The sequence below is a fragment of the Gorilla gorilla genome, chromosome 2, assembly GCF_029281585.2.
Source record: "Gorilla gorilla gorilla isolate KB3781 chromosome 2, NHGRI_mGorGor1-v2.1_pri, whole genome shotgun sequence".
NCBI lineage: Eukaryota > Metazoa > Chordata > Mammalia > Primates > Hominidae > Gorilla > Gorilla gorilla.
Genome location: NC_086017.1, coordinates 47,386,079 through 47,401,240, shown reverse-complemented (window position 1 = coordinate 47,401,240; position 15,162 = coordinate 47,386,079). Strand labels below are relative to the sequence as shown.

The following is a 15,162-nucleotide window of genomic DNA, read 5'->3' as shown; positions in this document are numbered from 1 at the left end:
AGGGGCTGCCTTCCCAATCACCACCGCCCACCCTCCCCGGCCACTCTGTACACCCACCATGTCCCCACTTTGCTGTACCATGAGCACAGCCAGCACATGCTGACACCCCATGTTTCCCTCAGGTTCTAAATCCCAGAGCCTGGATTTCAGCAGGTCTTCTGTTCTTCTGGTCACCCTGAGCTTGCACAGCTACCTGGACTTCCCCTCCACACTCCTGCCCCACCAGTTCCTCCTACCACTCCCTGCCTCCACTCAGCCCATTGCCTGACTTGCCAGCTGCTGCGGCAAACATAATGACACTTCCCTCCTGGGAACACTTTCTCCTCGGCTCTCTGTCAACATCTCCGTTGAGTTCTGATGTCTCCAATCAATCTAGCTTCTCCTCCCATCTAAAGGGAGGTGTCTCCCCCATGCCCTACACTAAGCACACTCATCCCCTAAGAGAGTCATGAGCAAGGGCCAAATCTAGGTTTCTGCCCCAGGCAGGACTCCAGTCCCTAAGTCCAAACGTCCTCTAAAAACATCTCACACTCCATGTGTCTGAAAGCAGGCTTGGCAGTTTATATCTCCCAATGGGTTCTTTCTCAGGCAACCCCTTTTCACCAGAGGCACCACCATTCTCCAGAAGCCTGGCTCAAACCCTCCTTCCTCTACCCCACAGCTCCCTGGCCACCCAGCCCCTTGACACTTCCTTCATATTCTCTGCCTCCCCCAATCATTTGTATTCCTTAAGCCTCCCTCTACACTGTCCTGTTGCTTCATGGCCTCCTACCACATCACGGCCTCCTACCAGGCCTCCCTTCAGGCCCTTCCACTCCCAAAGTTCTGGGCAAACCCAGCTCAAACAGCCTTTCTTTCAACACTGCCATCTGCCAGTGTGTCACCTGCTTGTGAACTTACAGTGGTTCCCACTGCCTATTGACTCAAGTCATACAACACTAGACAGGCCTGTTGGAGGAAAAACAGCCATAGTTGTCACACAATCTAAATGTTTACTGAGATGGAAGAAGAGAGTGAAGTCGCCACATGGCAGGATGGCATTTCAATGGGGAGAGGAAAAGTTGTTTAACAAACCAGTATCAGAACAACCAACTATATATTTAGAAAAACAATGTAGTTAGTTTCTATCACACAATGTATACAACACAAATTCCAGAAAGATTAAAGATCGAAATCTTTTTTAAAAACAACCTATGAAAGTGCTATTAAAAATACAAGTATATTGAAAATATAAGTATAAAATATCGGAGTTTGTTCAGCCCAGACATGTGTTGTAGATCCCGGGCACTCTCCTGCCCAGCTGCTCATGCCAACTTGCAGTACACATAAGGAATAACCTTCTTAAGAGATAAGTTTAGAATCTAGGGGGAAAAAAAAAGACTGATAGATTTGGCCAAATGTGCATGTTTATTGCCAGGATGATAAAGACACCACAGGCAAACTTAAAACATAAGAAAAAGGCTGATGGAAAAAATTTGCAACACATAGATCAGGTAAGAGATTACTGTTGAAAATATGTAACAAGTTCCTAAAAACCAGGAAAACAACAACAACAACAAAACAGAATAATGTACTGAGAACATAAACAGGCAACTTCCAGGAAAACAAATACAAATGGTCAATATTTTAAAAGGATATTAAACGACATTAATAATCAGGGAAAGTGACATTAAAACGAGATGTTTTTTCATAACAAAAATTTAAAGTCTGAGTGAGAGAAGATAGAGACAGACGCAATGCAGGGGAGTGTCAACTGGTAAACATGTCTGAAGTGCAATTTGCCAACATGTATCAAAATTCAAGTCTGAGTGCCTTTGGACCCAGCAGCTCCTCCATTAGCGTCTCTTCTAAAGAAACACTTGTGTACAAGGAGCCACGTGAATGGATCTCCAGTGCAATGCCACCAGTGGGAGTCCGGCACGTCCTAGCAGCAGCTGAAAATACCATGTAGTGGGTGAGGTAGGAGATGAGCCTGGAAAGGTATGAAGGCTGGGAGGCCAAGGGAAGGCATGTGCATTTCATTCTAAGTAGGATGAGAAGACACCAGAAAGTCCTGAGCAAGGGAGCACCATGATATTTTTCTTGTTTGTAAAAGGTGGTTCTGGCTGCTACATGGGGACCAGTCTGTCCAGAGGCAAGGGTGGAAGCAATTGCGATGGCAGAAGGATTCCACAGTGGGTTGGAAGCAAGACAACTATGGCTTAGATTTGTAGGGTGGCAGAGGATGTGGAGAGCAATGGATGTCATTGTTAGAGGTTTTGAGGGCATAGGAGGTGGTGGGACTTGCAAGGTGGCTTAGAAGTAGGAGAGTGAGGTGAGAGAACAATCTTTAAATTCGGCCTCAATGGTTAGGATGATTGGCGGTGCCATTCCCAGGGCATAGAACTCTGTCGACTGTCATAAAAATGATTCTCCAGCGAGGTAAGAATCACTGAGGGTGCGGAATGGGGGTTGGAGGGTAGCATCTCCTATTTGTTGGTTTGAGAGTGAAAATAAAACTTCAGACTTTCTGCCTTTTCTTTCTTGCTTTCTGGATCAGACACTATATTGCCAACTGTCTATGTTCTCTTTGGATTTAAACAGCAGTTTCTGAAAGGAAGGTAGGCAGTCTTGCTCCTGACTCAGGAGGGGCCCTCACTTTGGAAGCCAGAGAGCACCCTTCATCCTCCCTCCACCCACCATGTCCCATGCCCTTCCCCAGCTCTCTGCTCTCCTGGAGTGAGGAAAAGAGAGAGGTGGCCTCAGGGAGCCAAGTCCAGGGGCCAGGATAAGGAGCTTTACATTGTAATCCTCCATGGACTGGGAAGCCTCAGAGTCAGAAGGATGGGTTTCATTTGAAGGACCCTGGGGCTAGTATGCAGAAAGCACACTTCACAGGTCAGAATGGATGCAGGCTGGGTGATAAAGTGTTCTAACCTAGCCCATGGTGATGGGTGCACAACACTGTGAATGCACTAATGCCACTGAATTACACTTTAAAGTGGTGACTTTTATATTATGCGTCTTTTACCACAATTTTTAAAAAAGCATAATAGACGGAAGAAGACCAATCAGGGCCAGTGTACCTCCAGGTGATGGTGGTGGCCTTTCCAGAAGCATGATGGTGATAATGGAGGCGATTGTAATGGTAATAAAAGCTGTCATATTTGGGATGTGTTTTGGAGGCTAAAACAACAGGACTGCAGATGAATTAGAAGTAAAAAGTACTCTTTTTTTGGCCTGAGCAACCACATGGATGGACAGTGCCAGCAGGCAGTCAGTCATGAAAGTGTTTGAGAGAGGAGGAACTGATATGAAGGGCAAACTTACAGTAAGTAAGAATGACACAAGAAAACAGTCCCTAAAAATGTACTACCAGCCAAAAGTCATGCTACTACCGCACGGGCACATAAGCATGCAGGTGTCCTGTCCTTCAGAATCTGGGAAAGGGAATGGTTAGAGTTGTGTGTAAAACCAAGTCTCTCAGGCCGGGTGTGGTGGCTCAGCCTGTAATCCCAGCACTTTGGGAAGCCGAGACTGGCAGATCACCTGAGGTCAGGTGTTCGAGACCAGCCTGGCCAACATGGCGAAACCGCGTCTCTACTAAAAACACAGGTGTGGCGGTGGGCGCCTATAACCGGGAGGCTAAGGCAAGAGAATTGCTTGAACCCAGGAGGCGGAGATTGCAGTGAGCCGAGATCACGCCACTGCACTCCAGCTTGAGTGACAGAGCAAGACTCCATCTCGAAAAACAAACAAGTCTCTCCACTAAGGAGAGAAGGCTGCTAGGAGGGGATGCTCACACGCTTCATGTATCTGCACAGCTGCCAATGATGGGGCACAACCTGACTGAATGTCATCTCACTCACACATCCCCAAATCGACTCCTTCCCCAGGTCTCAGAGTCAAGCGGACTCCTACAGAAATCATCAAATAGGGGTAGCCTCGAGATGAGCCACCCCACCTCCTCTGCCCAGTGGTCTCTGGCCAGCTGGTGCCCTCCTGGCAGGTTGAAATAGCCTCCTCTGGTGTGAGGACCAGAATCTGCTCCCTCGAGGCTCAAGTATCTGGGACTCCAGAAGTCCCACCTCTAAGGGTTGCCAAAATCACATAAGCAAGGAAATGAACACCCACAAGAGAACAGAAATGCCCAGACAGCAGACACCCACCTCGGTGAAGAAGCCCGCTATTCCAGCCTGGCAGGAGCCGTGTTCCTCTCCGTACTTCTTCTTATACTCTAGGGGGAAGGAAGGAGAGAGAAGCAAACCACAGCCATGTCAGTGTATGCCAGCTGTGCGTGGAGCCAGCAGAGCCAGCCAGCCACTTCCCGCGAGTGCCGCGGCAGGCTGGGCCCAGGGATGCCGTCCAGACTGGGGTGAGGAAGGAAAGTCTCAGGAATCCACCAGACCTCAAAAATCCAGGCTCTGGTGCCATCGGGAAGGGAGGCTGCCCAGTGCCCCAGCAGACTTCCTCCCCTTGTGTGCGAGAAAGAGGAGCAGTAGCCACAGTCATTAAGTGGGAGGCTAGTGACAATTATTTCATTTACTCCAGAAGGGACAGAGATCCCTTGCAGGCCCAAGGAGCTGAAAACGTGACCCAGAAATGGAATGATGTGGCCATCCCAGTGTGGAGTCTCCTGGAAGAAGACCAACCTTCCCTAAAAGAGGCTTTGGATGCCTCCTACCATCCAAAAAGAAACAAGCCATCCACAGAGGACCGCAAGAAGAAGGGACTGCTCTGGCATTCGGTTACACTATTGCTGTGTGGAAGGAAAGGGGGAAGATCTCTCCAGGTGGAAAGAAAACTAACAGATAAGCTTTTCTCCTCCATCCCCTCAGCTCACAACACTGCTACCCAACAAATGGGGGCGTTCTGCTGCTGCAGTTATAATTTTAAGCTGGCAAGGAAGAGGGGTAGGAAACTTTTGACAAGTGCTTAGCATATTCCAGGCATTGTGTTAGCTGTCTCCAGGCATATCATTTCACTGGTCCCTCATCCCTGGGAACCCATATCCCCACTTGTTAACAGGTAAGAATATTGAGGCTCAGAGAGGTTAAGTGAATTGTCTAAGGTCACACAGCTCTAGTAAACAGCAATGCCAGGATTCTACCTCAGCTTGGACTTAGAAACCCATTCCTTCACTTCTGCAGACCATCAAAGGTTCTGCAAAGTGAGTGACTAAAAATACCCAGCAAAGTGAGTGGATGTTGGAAATCATTTCATGGGTAAAGTCAAGGAGGTGGAGAGATGTTCACAGTGACTCAAACTAATCACATGTGAGGCTGACAATGCTGGAGACCTTCCACAGACCACTCCTGGGCACCCTCAGGCTGGGGCTACCCCAGTGACCCTGTACCACCCCCGGGGCTCCTGGCAAGTCTCTGGTACCATTAAAAGCAATATCATTATTTTTGAAATGCAAAATACAAAGGAACAATGAAACTATGATTGCAACACAGTGCCACTTCCTGCAGTTCTGAGTGTCTACTCCACGCAAGGGGAAAAAGGGCCCTGGGGAAATATACAGAGTAATTCAGTTTCTAACAACACTCACCACAGAGCCTAGTAACATTTTCCAGTAAGTGGCCATTAACTGACTGCTAAATGACAAAGAATGTCAATTGAGTTACTCCTCTTCCATGCAGGATAAAATCAGTTCTCCCGCCTTGTCCAGTTATTATAAGGACAACTGCTAGACCTGCCAGAAAGCAGTCCAGTGACAAAAGGAACTTGTTTGTTCCCTGCAGAATCTTGCACCAGGGCTGGGAGTGAGACTAGTGCAAAGCAATGAACAAATCCTGCATCAAATTTCATAATAGCAAGAAATAATACAAATTAATAATAAATCCTGCATCAAATAGCACAATGGCAAAAAGGATCAAAATGTCTCAACCTAAACAAACAGTTACATATTAAATGTGAAAAGTCTGGCAAAAAGCATATCCATCCCACTGACTCTAGAGACTAAACACCCAATTGTAACTCTTGAAAAAATGAAACATAAAAAGGAAATTCAGACCCCATGAGCTGAATGAAACTATAGTGCAAGACACACCACCAGTTCAGCCTCATAAATTTCTGACATGAATAGGAATTGTGTGGGACTCTTTCATCTTTTAAAGCAGTCTCAAGGTCTCTTTATGACAAGGCCTCCAAAAAATGGGAGATTTGAGAACTTCAGTGCCTTTCTCAACCTCCTCCCCAAACTCTACTTGGTGTGGTCTATGTTGGGAGCAGGACCTCGGGTTTCTGAGGTGGTGACAGCCTCACTGGGAGCTAAGAATACCCCACTTCTGGCCCAGGCTGAAGGCCAGCAAGGGGAAGCCCTTAAAGGCACCCCTGTTTCAGGCAGCATGAAGCACTGTTTTCAGGCCAGCCTCCGCCTTCCCAAGCTGGGACTGCCCCACCAGAGGTCTGAGGGCCTGGGACACACATGGAAGTCGGTACCATCACTGACTTTCGTGTTTCTGAAACCCAAAGTCTAACCTGCCTTCTCAGGATGCTCTAGGGCAAGGAATCAAACAATGGAGGCCCCTGACTGGCTCCTATAATCAAATCTAGATCAGAGAGCAGGCCATGTCCCAGCCTCCCAGAAACTTCTGTGACTGTCATTAATCCCTTCAAGGTAGAGTAGAATCCAGTTCTAACTCTTCTACCACCTACCCGACCCCTGCCACACACACTTTGGGGGCAGTTGTGGGGCCTGGCAACTCTAGTCTAGGAAAGTTAGTGGGTGTTATTGGATTAGACAGTTTCACATTCCACACCTTCCACAGCCTAGGCCACAAGCATGCTTTCCATTGTTTTCACTCCTTTGAATGCTATTTCTGTGAGTTAAGGGCACTACTATTATTTTAACCTGATTCCTTCATATATATGTCAAGAGGGCAGGTTTAGGTTTCTCCCTAATCCATCTTCTAAATGTTCATGTACAAGCCTTTCTTCCCCAAAGAGTACGTACATAGGGTTATTCTACCATACTCATATCTAAAAAACTTAAAAATACAACTTGATTTTGCTTGTCTAGACCTGAGATGGCAGGACAGCCTATATCACAAAGCTATGGGAAGTGAGGTAGGCACAAAGAGAGGCAAGGGGCTGCCCCACAAACAACATCCCCAACAAGCCTGGGTCACACACCCTCCCTCCATTGACAAGTCCAGGAAGTGCAGGGTGGAGGGACCTGGGAAGGGGTGGGGGTGACCTCCAGTCTCCTGTGTTCCCAGGAAGAACTTTTCCTGCACAAACACAAAGGCCGTGGGGCCCAGCAGTTGGCTGCTCCTGGGCATGTCTACTTGGTCTCCAAATGCCCCCAGGGACATGGCCCTGCAGAGAGGACTACAATAGCTAGTGCCCTCTCCACTACTGAACAAAACATTTATCCACCTCAAAGAAGCAGGGGAAAAGCAGGCTTTGCCTGACAGCAGCTCACAGGCACTGTAACAAACCTAACCCTTACATTTGGGGAAGCTGGCCAGCACGGCGGCTGACACCTGTAATCCCAGAACTTTGGGAGGCCGAGGCAGGCAGATCACTTGAGTCCAGGAGTTGAAAATCAGCCTGGGGAACAAAGTGAGACCCCCATCTCTACAAAAATACAAAAATTAGCTGGATGTGGTGGTGCACACCTGTAGTCCCAGCTACTCAGGAGGCTGAGGTGGGAGGATGGCTTGAGTCTGGGAGGCAGAGGTTGCAGGGAGCCACGATCATGCCGCTGCACTCCAGCCTGGGCAACAGAGCCAGATTCGGTCTCAAAAAAAAAAAAAAAATGGGGGAAGCCAAATCTGAGACCCAAAAGATAGGGTTGAACAAGGAGACTTAGAAGTCACTTAGAGGAGCTGGAACCAGGTTGTGGAACTCTTCCTGCCATGGGTGGGTTTGAATTACTTGGCCTGCATTACATGCTTTAATTCATTAAGTCGTATGGCTCCTCCATTCTAAAAATGGGAGTATTTTCCTTGGTTTAGCTGCTGGTTTTATTAAGCCCTGTCTAAACAGAAGGCAATTCAGAGAGGAAAAAAATACTGGTTTCCAAATGTTCACAATCCGCAATTCAATGCATGGAGCCTACATTAATGAATGTAATTCAAGCAGACCACCAATCGGGTGGGGTCACTTCCTGTACCCTTTCCAAAAGACCAGGATAAAACCATTCCACAGAAAGATCAAGATTCACATACAGCGTAACATATATTCTTCCTAATAATCTCCCTTCATATTACCCATTTGAGAAAGTTTTGTCTTTCAAAGCTTTTTAACACATCAATTTTACAATTATTTTTCTGTAGTTCCTTAGCTTAGCTCTGAAATAAAATACTGGGGGAAAAATAGCTTGCCAGTCTTTATTCTGAATTTCACCAAGGAGTTGTTATAGCGAATTCCAAGTTTCTCTTCAAAGAATCAGTATGTCAGTATGTTCAGCTCTCTTATTCTTTGATTTTCCATTTTAAAGTTTAACTTCCTGGTTCTCTTTGGCCCCCTTGCCTCTAGTTTCAGTAAACAACTTTCCCGCCAGTTCTAATCAGTAGTTCAGATCTGTTCCCCTGGTCACCTGCTTTAACCTAAGTCACCCTGGTTACCTGCTCCATCTTGAGTCACCCCTGGTCACTTGCTCTGACCCAAATCATCCTGAGTCACCTGTTCTGTAACCACCCTTCCCACCAAACTACTCACCCCGCCACTCAGGATCGTACTCCTGCTCTCTTTAAAATAGCCAATTGGAATTAGCTCAGACTATGCGGTTGAACCCCAGGAAATAAGGGAACGACACAGCAGTAGGGGCTACTTGCATCAGGAATAAGAACCCCTGCCCCTCCCCTCTCCAGGTGTGCTCTCATCATTACTCCATCCACAAGTCGCACGCTTCAATAGAAGTAAAAATTGCCTTGCTGAGAAAATTAAGTTTATGTTCAAGTGCTATTTCATTGTGGCACTGAGGAACAAGCATTTTGTTTCTAACAGAGTGGCAAATCTAAATAACTGATAATTGTACAATACAGGAAACAATGCATTTGGGCAGACACAGCTCTAGTAAAAAAAAGGGCAATTATACAGAAAAATGAAGAGAGAATAAAACTACCCTCAGCTTACAAGGAACCACCATATAAATGGGGAAAAATGTAAATAAATTAAACAGCTAGGTTAAAGAGGAAGCGAGAACATTTTATGAAAATAACTGATGACTAAGCTATGGTGTGCATGAAACACAAAGTGCATAAAGCCAGAAACTTAGAATTAAATGAGAGAAAGATTTTAAAAGGGGAAAAGATCTTTAGGGAATGCCTAATAACTCTAACTCTGTCCATTTATTTACAAGTGGAATATTTTTGCTCAGAAAGAGCAAGTGGTTTGTTTAAAGCTACACTGCTGATTAGCCTCAGCATCAGGACCCAAGAGCAAGGCTCCCAACTTCTGATCTGCTTCTGCCACTCCCTTATGCTTCACAAAGCACATTTCCAGTGAAAACATTCTTATCATCCAAACAAAATGTTTTATAAACAGATGAATAGATAAATGTGGGGCACACACATACAATGGAATATTATTAAATATTCCTTCCTTTAAAAAGGAAGAAAATTCTGACAGATGCTACAATATGGATACACCTTGAGGACATCATGCTAAGTGAAACAAGCCAGTCACAAAAGGGCACATACTGTATGATTCAACTTACATGAGGTGTCTAGAGTATCCAAATTCAGAGACAAAGTAGAATGGCAGTTGCCAGGGACTAGGGGAAGCAGGGAATGAGGAATTCATGTTTAATGGGTACAGAGCTTTAGTTTGGGATGATGCAAAAGTTCTGGGGATGCATGGTGGTGATAATGGCATGGCAGTGTGAATGTACATAATGCTACAGAACTGTACACTTAAAAATGGTTAAAATGGTAATTTTTATGTTATTTTTTACAATAATTTTTTTTTTTTTTTTTTGAGACAGAGTCTCATTCTGTCACCCAGACTGGAGTGCAGTGGTATAATCCTGGCTCACCACAACCGCCGCCTCCCAGGTTCCAGTGATTCTCGTGCCTCACCCTCCCAAGTAGCTGGGATTACAGATGCACCCCACCATGCCCAGGTAATTTTTGTATTTTTTAGTAGAGGCAGGGTTTCACCATGTTGGCCAGGCTGATCTCGAACTCCTGACTTCAGGTGATCTGCCAGCCTCAGCCTCCCAAAGTGCTGGGATTACAGGTATGAGCCACCACGCCTCACCAATAATTTTTTAATATTACCAAAAAAGGAGTTTTGTAATCTTTAAAGCGTTCCCTTTACCTAGAACTTAGCAACCCATTTTGCCAACTCCCTACTTCAGCAGCAAGTAATAATACAGGCACATAATAATGTATATATAGACATTCAACTTAGTATGCATTGTGTCATGCTCTACTCTCAGAAAAAAAAAGTGACCCTGAACATGGGACAGTCACATTTCAGTGAGAACCCCAGCTCAGAACTAAGCAGAATTCAATTTTGGGACCAAAGCTAAAAGACTCATGAAATAGGGAGCTGCAGTGGCTCAGGCCTGAGCCTGAGTGTTGTCCTGGCGCATAAGAAGGCAAGGCTAGACGTTCGAGGCCAGCCTGGGCAACACAGAAACCTCTGATCTATATAACCAAAAAATAAAAATAAAAAGACTCATGAAATAACTGGCACCAAAGCATGGACAGACAAACTGCTGTGCAGATACTGAAACCAAATGTTCCCAGTAAGCAGCCACTCCAGACTAGAGCAGATTGGTCTCCTGGCTACATTTTATCAGTCTGAGGACCCACGTCTGCCCTCTGTACCTACTGGGACTTGTCTACAGAGTGTATCTATAATTGCAAAACTGAAACATAGCTTAACAAGTCTATAGTGTAGTGTCCCAAAAATTCATAAAATTATGCCATTGAAAAAAAATATGACTTTTTTTTCTCTGTAATAGGCCACAGCACCCAGTAATCACCAAGAAAACCAGGATCCCAACAGAACAGGTAGCTACAAAGAAACCTACTACACACTTAAAAGCCGTCAACCCCTCCTCTGACTAATAAGCCTGTGACCTTCATCAAGCTCCCTGGGCCTCAGTTTTCTCATCTGTATAACAAGGATAAGAATACTTATCTGAGAATGATGTGATTACTCAGTAAGATCAAAAATGTTAGGTACCTAGCACAACCCCTGGCACCAGGTAGGTGCTCAATAAATATTAGGTGAATCTGAATCTGTGAATTTTTCTGAGAGAAACAAAAGATGCAGTTTAGGTAGTCTATAATTCTACGTAATACATGGAAACACGTTTGAAGTATAGGAGACAGGTTTGCCCAAGATTAAAATTCTTGGCTCCAAGGAAACCTGGAAAGCCCCAGAGAGCCCCTGCTGGAGACCTCTGGCCTCCTCCTTACAGCCATGGCTGTCCTCTGGGGCCACCCTCCCTTCCTCCCCCTCAGAATCCCTCTCTGTTTAACTGGCCATAATGTACAACTGCATCCTCTTTTCTTTAATTGGCTGTATTTATTTAAATAAGATAATGTTTATTAAAGCTCCTTGGAAACCATAAAATCCTATGTAAATGTAGAGGTCTTTATTTAATAAAAATTTATGAGGCTTGTTCTTGAATTTTTAAATGGATCAACTTAGCCTTTTATGGTTCTCTCCAAAACAAAAACAAAACAAAAATACAACAAAACCCCAATTCCTTTTCATTTGTAAATGGACCTTCATTGATTTTTATCCCCTGTGGAGACCACTTTTAACATTAAAGGGGAAAAAAATCTTCACCTTTGAATGGGTAATCTATTTCGTTCCCTGGAAATGATCACTGTCCTAGGAAATGCAAACACACACTAGGAATAAAAGCCAGTCATTCCCTGATAATAGAGTGGTACAGAAATCTTTGGAATCCATAGGAAGTTTTTCCATCACAATTTTAAAGCACAGTAAAATTCAGACTTCAACAATCCCAAATTTAAGAACATTTAAACATGGCATGAGTTAAAGCTTTAGGTCATCTACAAAAAGAGGGAAGGAACACTTACCAACCAAATTGTGCCAATATGATCTTCAACAGTATTTGAGAAATTATAACTTGTCAAGGGCTCTTAAAATCATTTTAGGAATATCCAGCTTTCTACCCTTCATTATCTAGTCACTAAAACAGGTTATGTTAGACACCTTCTGAGAATATTTAAGAATACTATTATGTTGCTTGAAAATTAATTAGAAAATTTACATTTTCTAATTGAAGGCAATGAGCAGCATTCACTCTCGACTGAGCACTGTGGTAGGCACTTGATACCTCACATACCTCTTAAGTAGATCTTAATCTCCCCATTTTACAGATGAGGGCACCAGGCTCATGGAGCTTGCCTAAGGTCACTAAGTCAGAAAGTAGGAGCATATAGGTTTAATCATAGCAATAAGTGAGTAGTAAAGCCAGATTCCACAATTTAGGTCTAACATACCATGGCATCATAATTACCTCTTGCATTTCTTTCTCAGAGTTTAATCTTGAACAGGCTTTGTTAATTTGCCATGCTGCTCCCAAACTATTCCACACTCATGAGGTTTTTCTGTCACAATAAAAAGACAACTTGTTTGCAGTCTCACTCCTGCTAAGTTCCGGCTTCTTGCCTCAGTGGTCTCAAGGGCAAAGGATGAAAGAAATCTCTGTACTTGATTTTATCACATGCACTGACTTAACATTTCGGAGTCCTAAAATATCATAGCTTGGTTAATAGTAATTAATGTTTTATAGTGCTTGCCCTTTAATTTACAAGTAGTTTTCCCTATACATCATCCCACCAAAGCTCTCGTTTTCTCACACATTCTGATAAAACCAAAGAACATATGGTAGGTAATGATGTTCTCACATCAGACAAACACAAACTAAACTGACTGAAGGATATGCTCCATGAGTTTATGTCCTAAATTCATTTTTATTTCCCATTTCCTCTGTTTTTCCTGGTTCCAACAGGATATTCTGGTAGCTTTTCCCATCCAACCAGAAACAGGAAGCACCTGAGAAGCCATGTCCTAGTGCCAAACCAGAGACCAATTTTTTAAGAATTCAAAAGCTTGAGACATTTTGGAAAGATCCCCACATATTTAGAGTCTCTGCAACCAAACCGACCTTCCAATGTTATAAAGGAGCACAGCTGGCCCATATGGAGACTTACCATGAGGCCACAGTTATAGAACAATGGGTGGCCTTGCTGAGCACTTTCACCTGAGTTTTCTCAGGAGCTCCTCACCATAACCCAAAGCGGTAAATGCAGTGGAGGCATCACAGCGTCGACTCCCACTGAGAGGCCAAGTGACAAGCCTGAGGCTAAAGAGGCAGAAGTGCAGCAGAGCCGTCCTCAACCCACAGCCCCTCCCACGGTCTTTCCACCATCCCACAAGAAGTGGGTTTAGAGGCAACCGTCCCCCTCCTCCCTTGCCCTGTGCACACCACCATGACCAGTCTTGAATTTCCACCATCCCTCTCTTCCATAGTCTCAACAGCCTGCAGACTTTAAGTGGGTTTCAGTTTTTCCAATTGTAAAATGAAATAATGCCACCTTGCACTTGGATGCAGCTCAAGCCCTTGGGGACAGGCTCCAGCAGTACACACTGGCAGGAAATTCTCTCTCCACACGGCCCTCCCACTTTTAAAACACCCTGTCCCCTCTCTGTTTTCCCCTGTAGATGGGGAGCTTCTTGATAGCTGGAACTGTGTCACTTGGGTTTTGTCTATCTGGCAACTAACAAGTACTTAAGATTAAGTGGATTCTATTCCCGGTACACAAGTCAGTCACCCTATGATGATTAACAAACACTTGCTCAGAATACAGTATGTTGTACATGGCATATTAGTATATATATGCTTAGCATATATTAGCAAGTATATGCCAGACACTGTTCTAAGGACTTAGAAGCATTAACTCAGTCCTCTTCATAGACCCTTGAGGTTGGTTAGGCACAGAGAACTTAAATAACCCATCTGAGATTACACTGTTAATAAAAGGAAGTAGCAGAGCCGGGACTTGAACTCCAGCAGTCTGTGTCCAGAATCTGTGCACTGGCCACCAAGCTACTCTGCCTCTCCATTGTGTGGCATGTGAATAACAGATTAGAAAGAAAAACTCAGGCCATCACCTCTCTGGACCTCAAGAAAGACAGGAGGCTGTTCTAGGTGGTATCTGAAAGGTCCTGTCAAACTCTAAAATCTTCCCATTGTCTTTAACCATAATGTGACCCCTAACCTGGAACACAGAACTTGCATTACTGAGTTTCTCCACATTGAGGAAATAATGGTGGCCTTAAAAGCCAAAGTAGGTCTAGTTTAAACCACAAAACCGGGAGGTGGAGATGCCTAAAGCCAACAGAGCACAGACAAGAGCCCTCTCACTACGGCCGGCATCCTCCCAGCCCCACCCGTCCAGTCCAGTCTTCTAGAAAAATACTCAGCATCTTCTACCCCTCTCCTCTTACAGGGCCAAGAACTACAGAAAATTTCAATTTAGTCCCCCATTTTTCTAAGGGGCTGCTCTTACACCCCAATACTCCACATGCCAGACCCATCCATCCCTTATTTCCCACTCTGGGCCAATGAATGGGTTAGCATATAAAAGTGTGTGTGCGCCCATGGGAAGGAAGATTGGGCAGGGGCATAATCATTTTGCTAATTTCTTCACCAGTTCCATTTAACCATCATTAAGTCCATTGTATTTTTGGGATAGTTCAGTCACCCTTTCTTGCTTTGTGAGGGTTGTTGACTGGCTTTTACTTCTCATTTAAATTAGAAACCCCAAAAAACAAACTAACAGAAATTACCATTAATTACCAGGACACAAAATGGTTTGCTGAGTCAGACAGAGGCCAGCTTCAAAATCCTGCTCCACCATTTATTGTTTGAGTGACCTGGGGCAATTCACATACACTCTGAGTCTCCGCTTACTCCTGTCACAGGAGTAAGCTTCTGACAACACAGAAGCTGGCCTTTGGGCATCCCATCTGTCTCCCCCCAGCTCCTACCACCGTTCCTGTGATGTGGCCTGACTGCCACCTGCCAGCACCTCTGTCCTGGAGGCTTTCCCAGCCCACACACATGGCAGGACAGGATGCCAGGTGGAGGAAGCCCCTTCCCCTCAGCCCTCAGGCAGGAGGACTCTAGGTGTGTGCTCCACACTGGCCCCAGCATCCACCCCAGAGACTGCA

General features: G+C 44.9%; 1 protein-coding gene across 1 annotated transcript in view; it reads right to left on the bottom strand.

The window, feature by feature from the left end:
* ITGA9 (integrin subunit alpha 9) overlaps positions 1-15,162 on the bottom strand; it is a 371,697-nt gene that overhangs the window by 325,121 nt on the left and 31,414 nt on the right. The window contains exon 5 of the mRNA XM_004033838.5: positions 4,149-4,216. Within this exon, the coding sequence (XP_004033886.5) occupies positions 4,149-4,216 (68 nt within the window). The remainder of the gene's footprint in view (positions 1-4,148; positions 4,217-15,162) is intronic.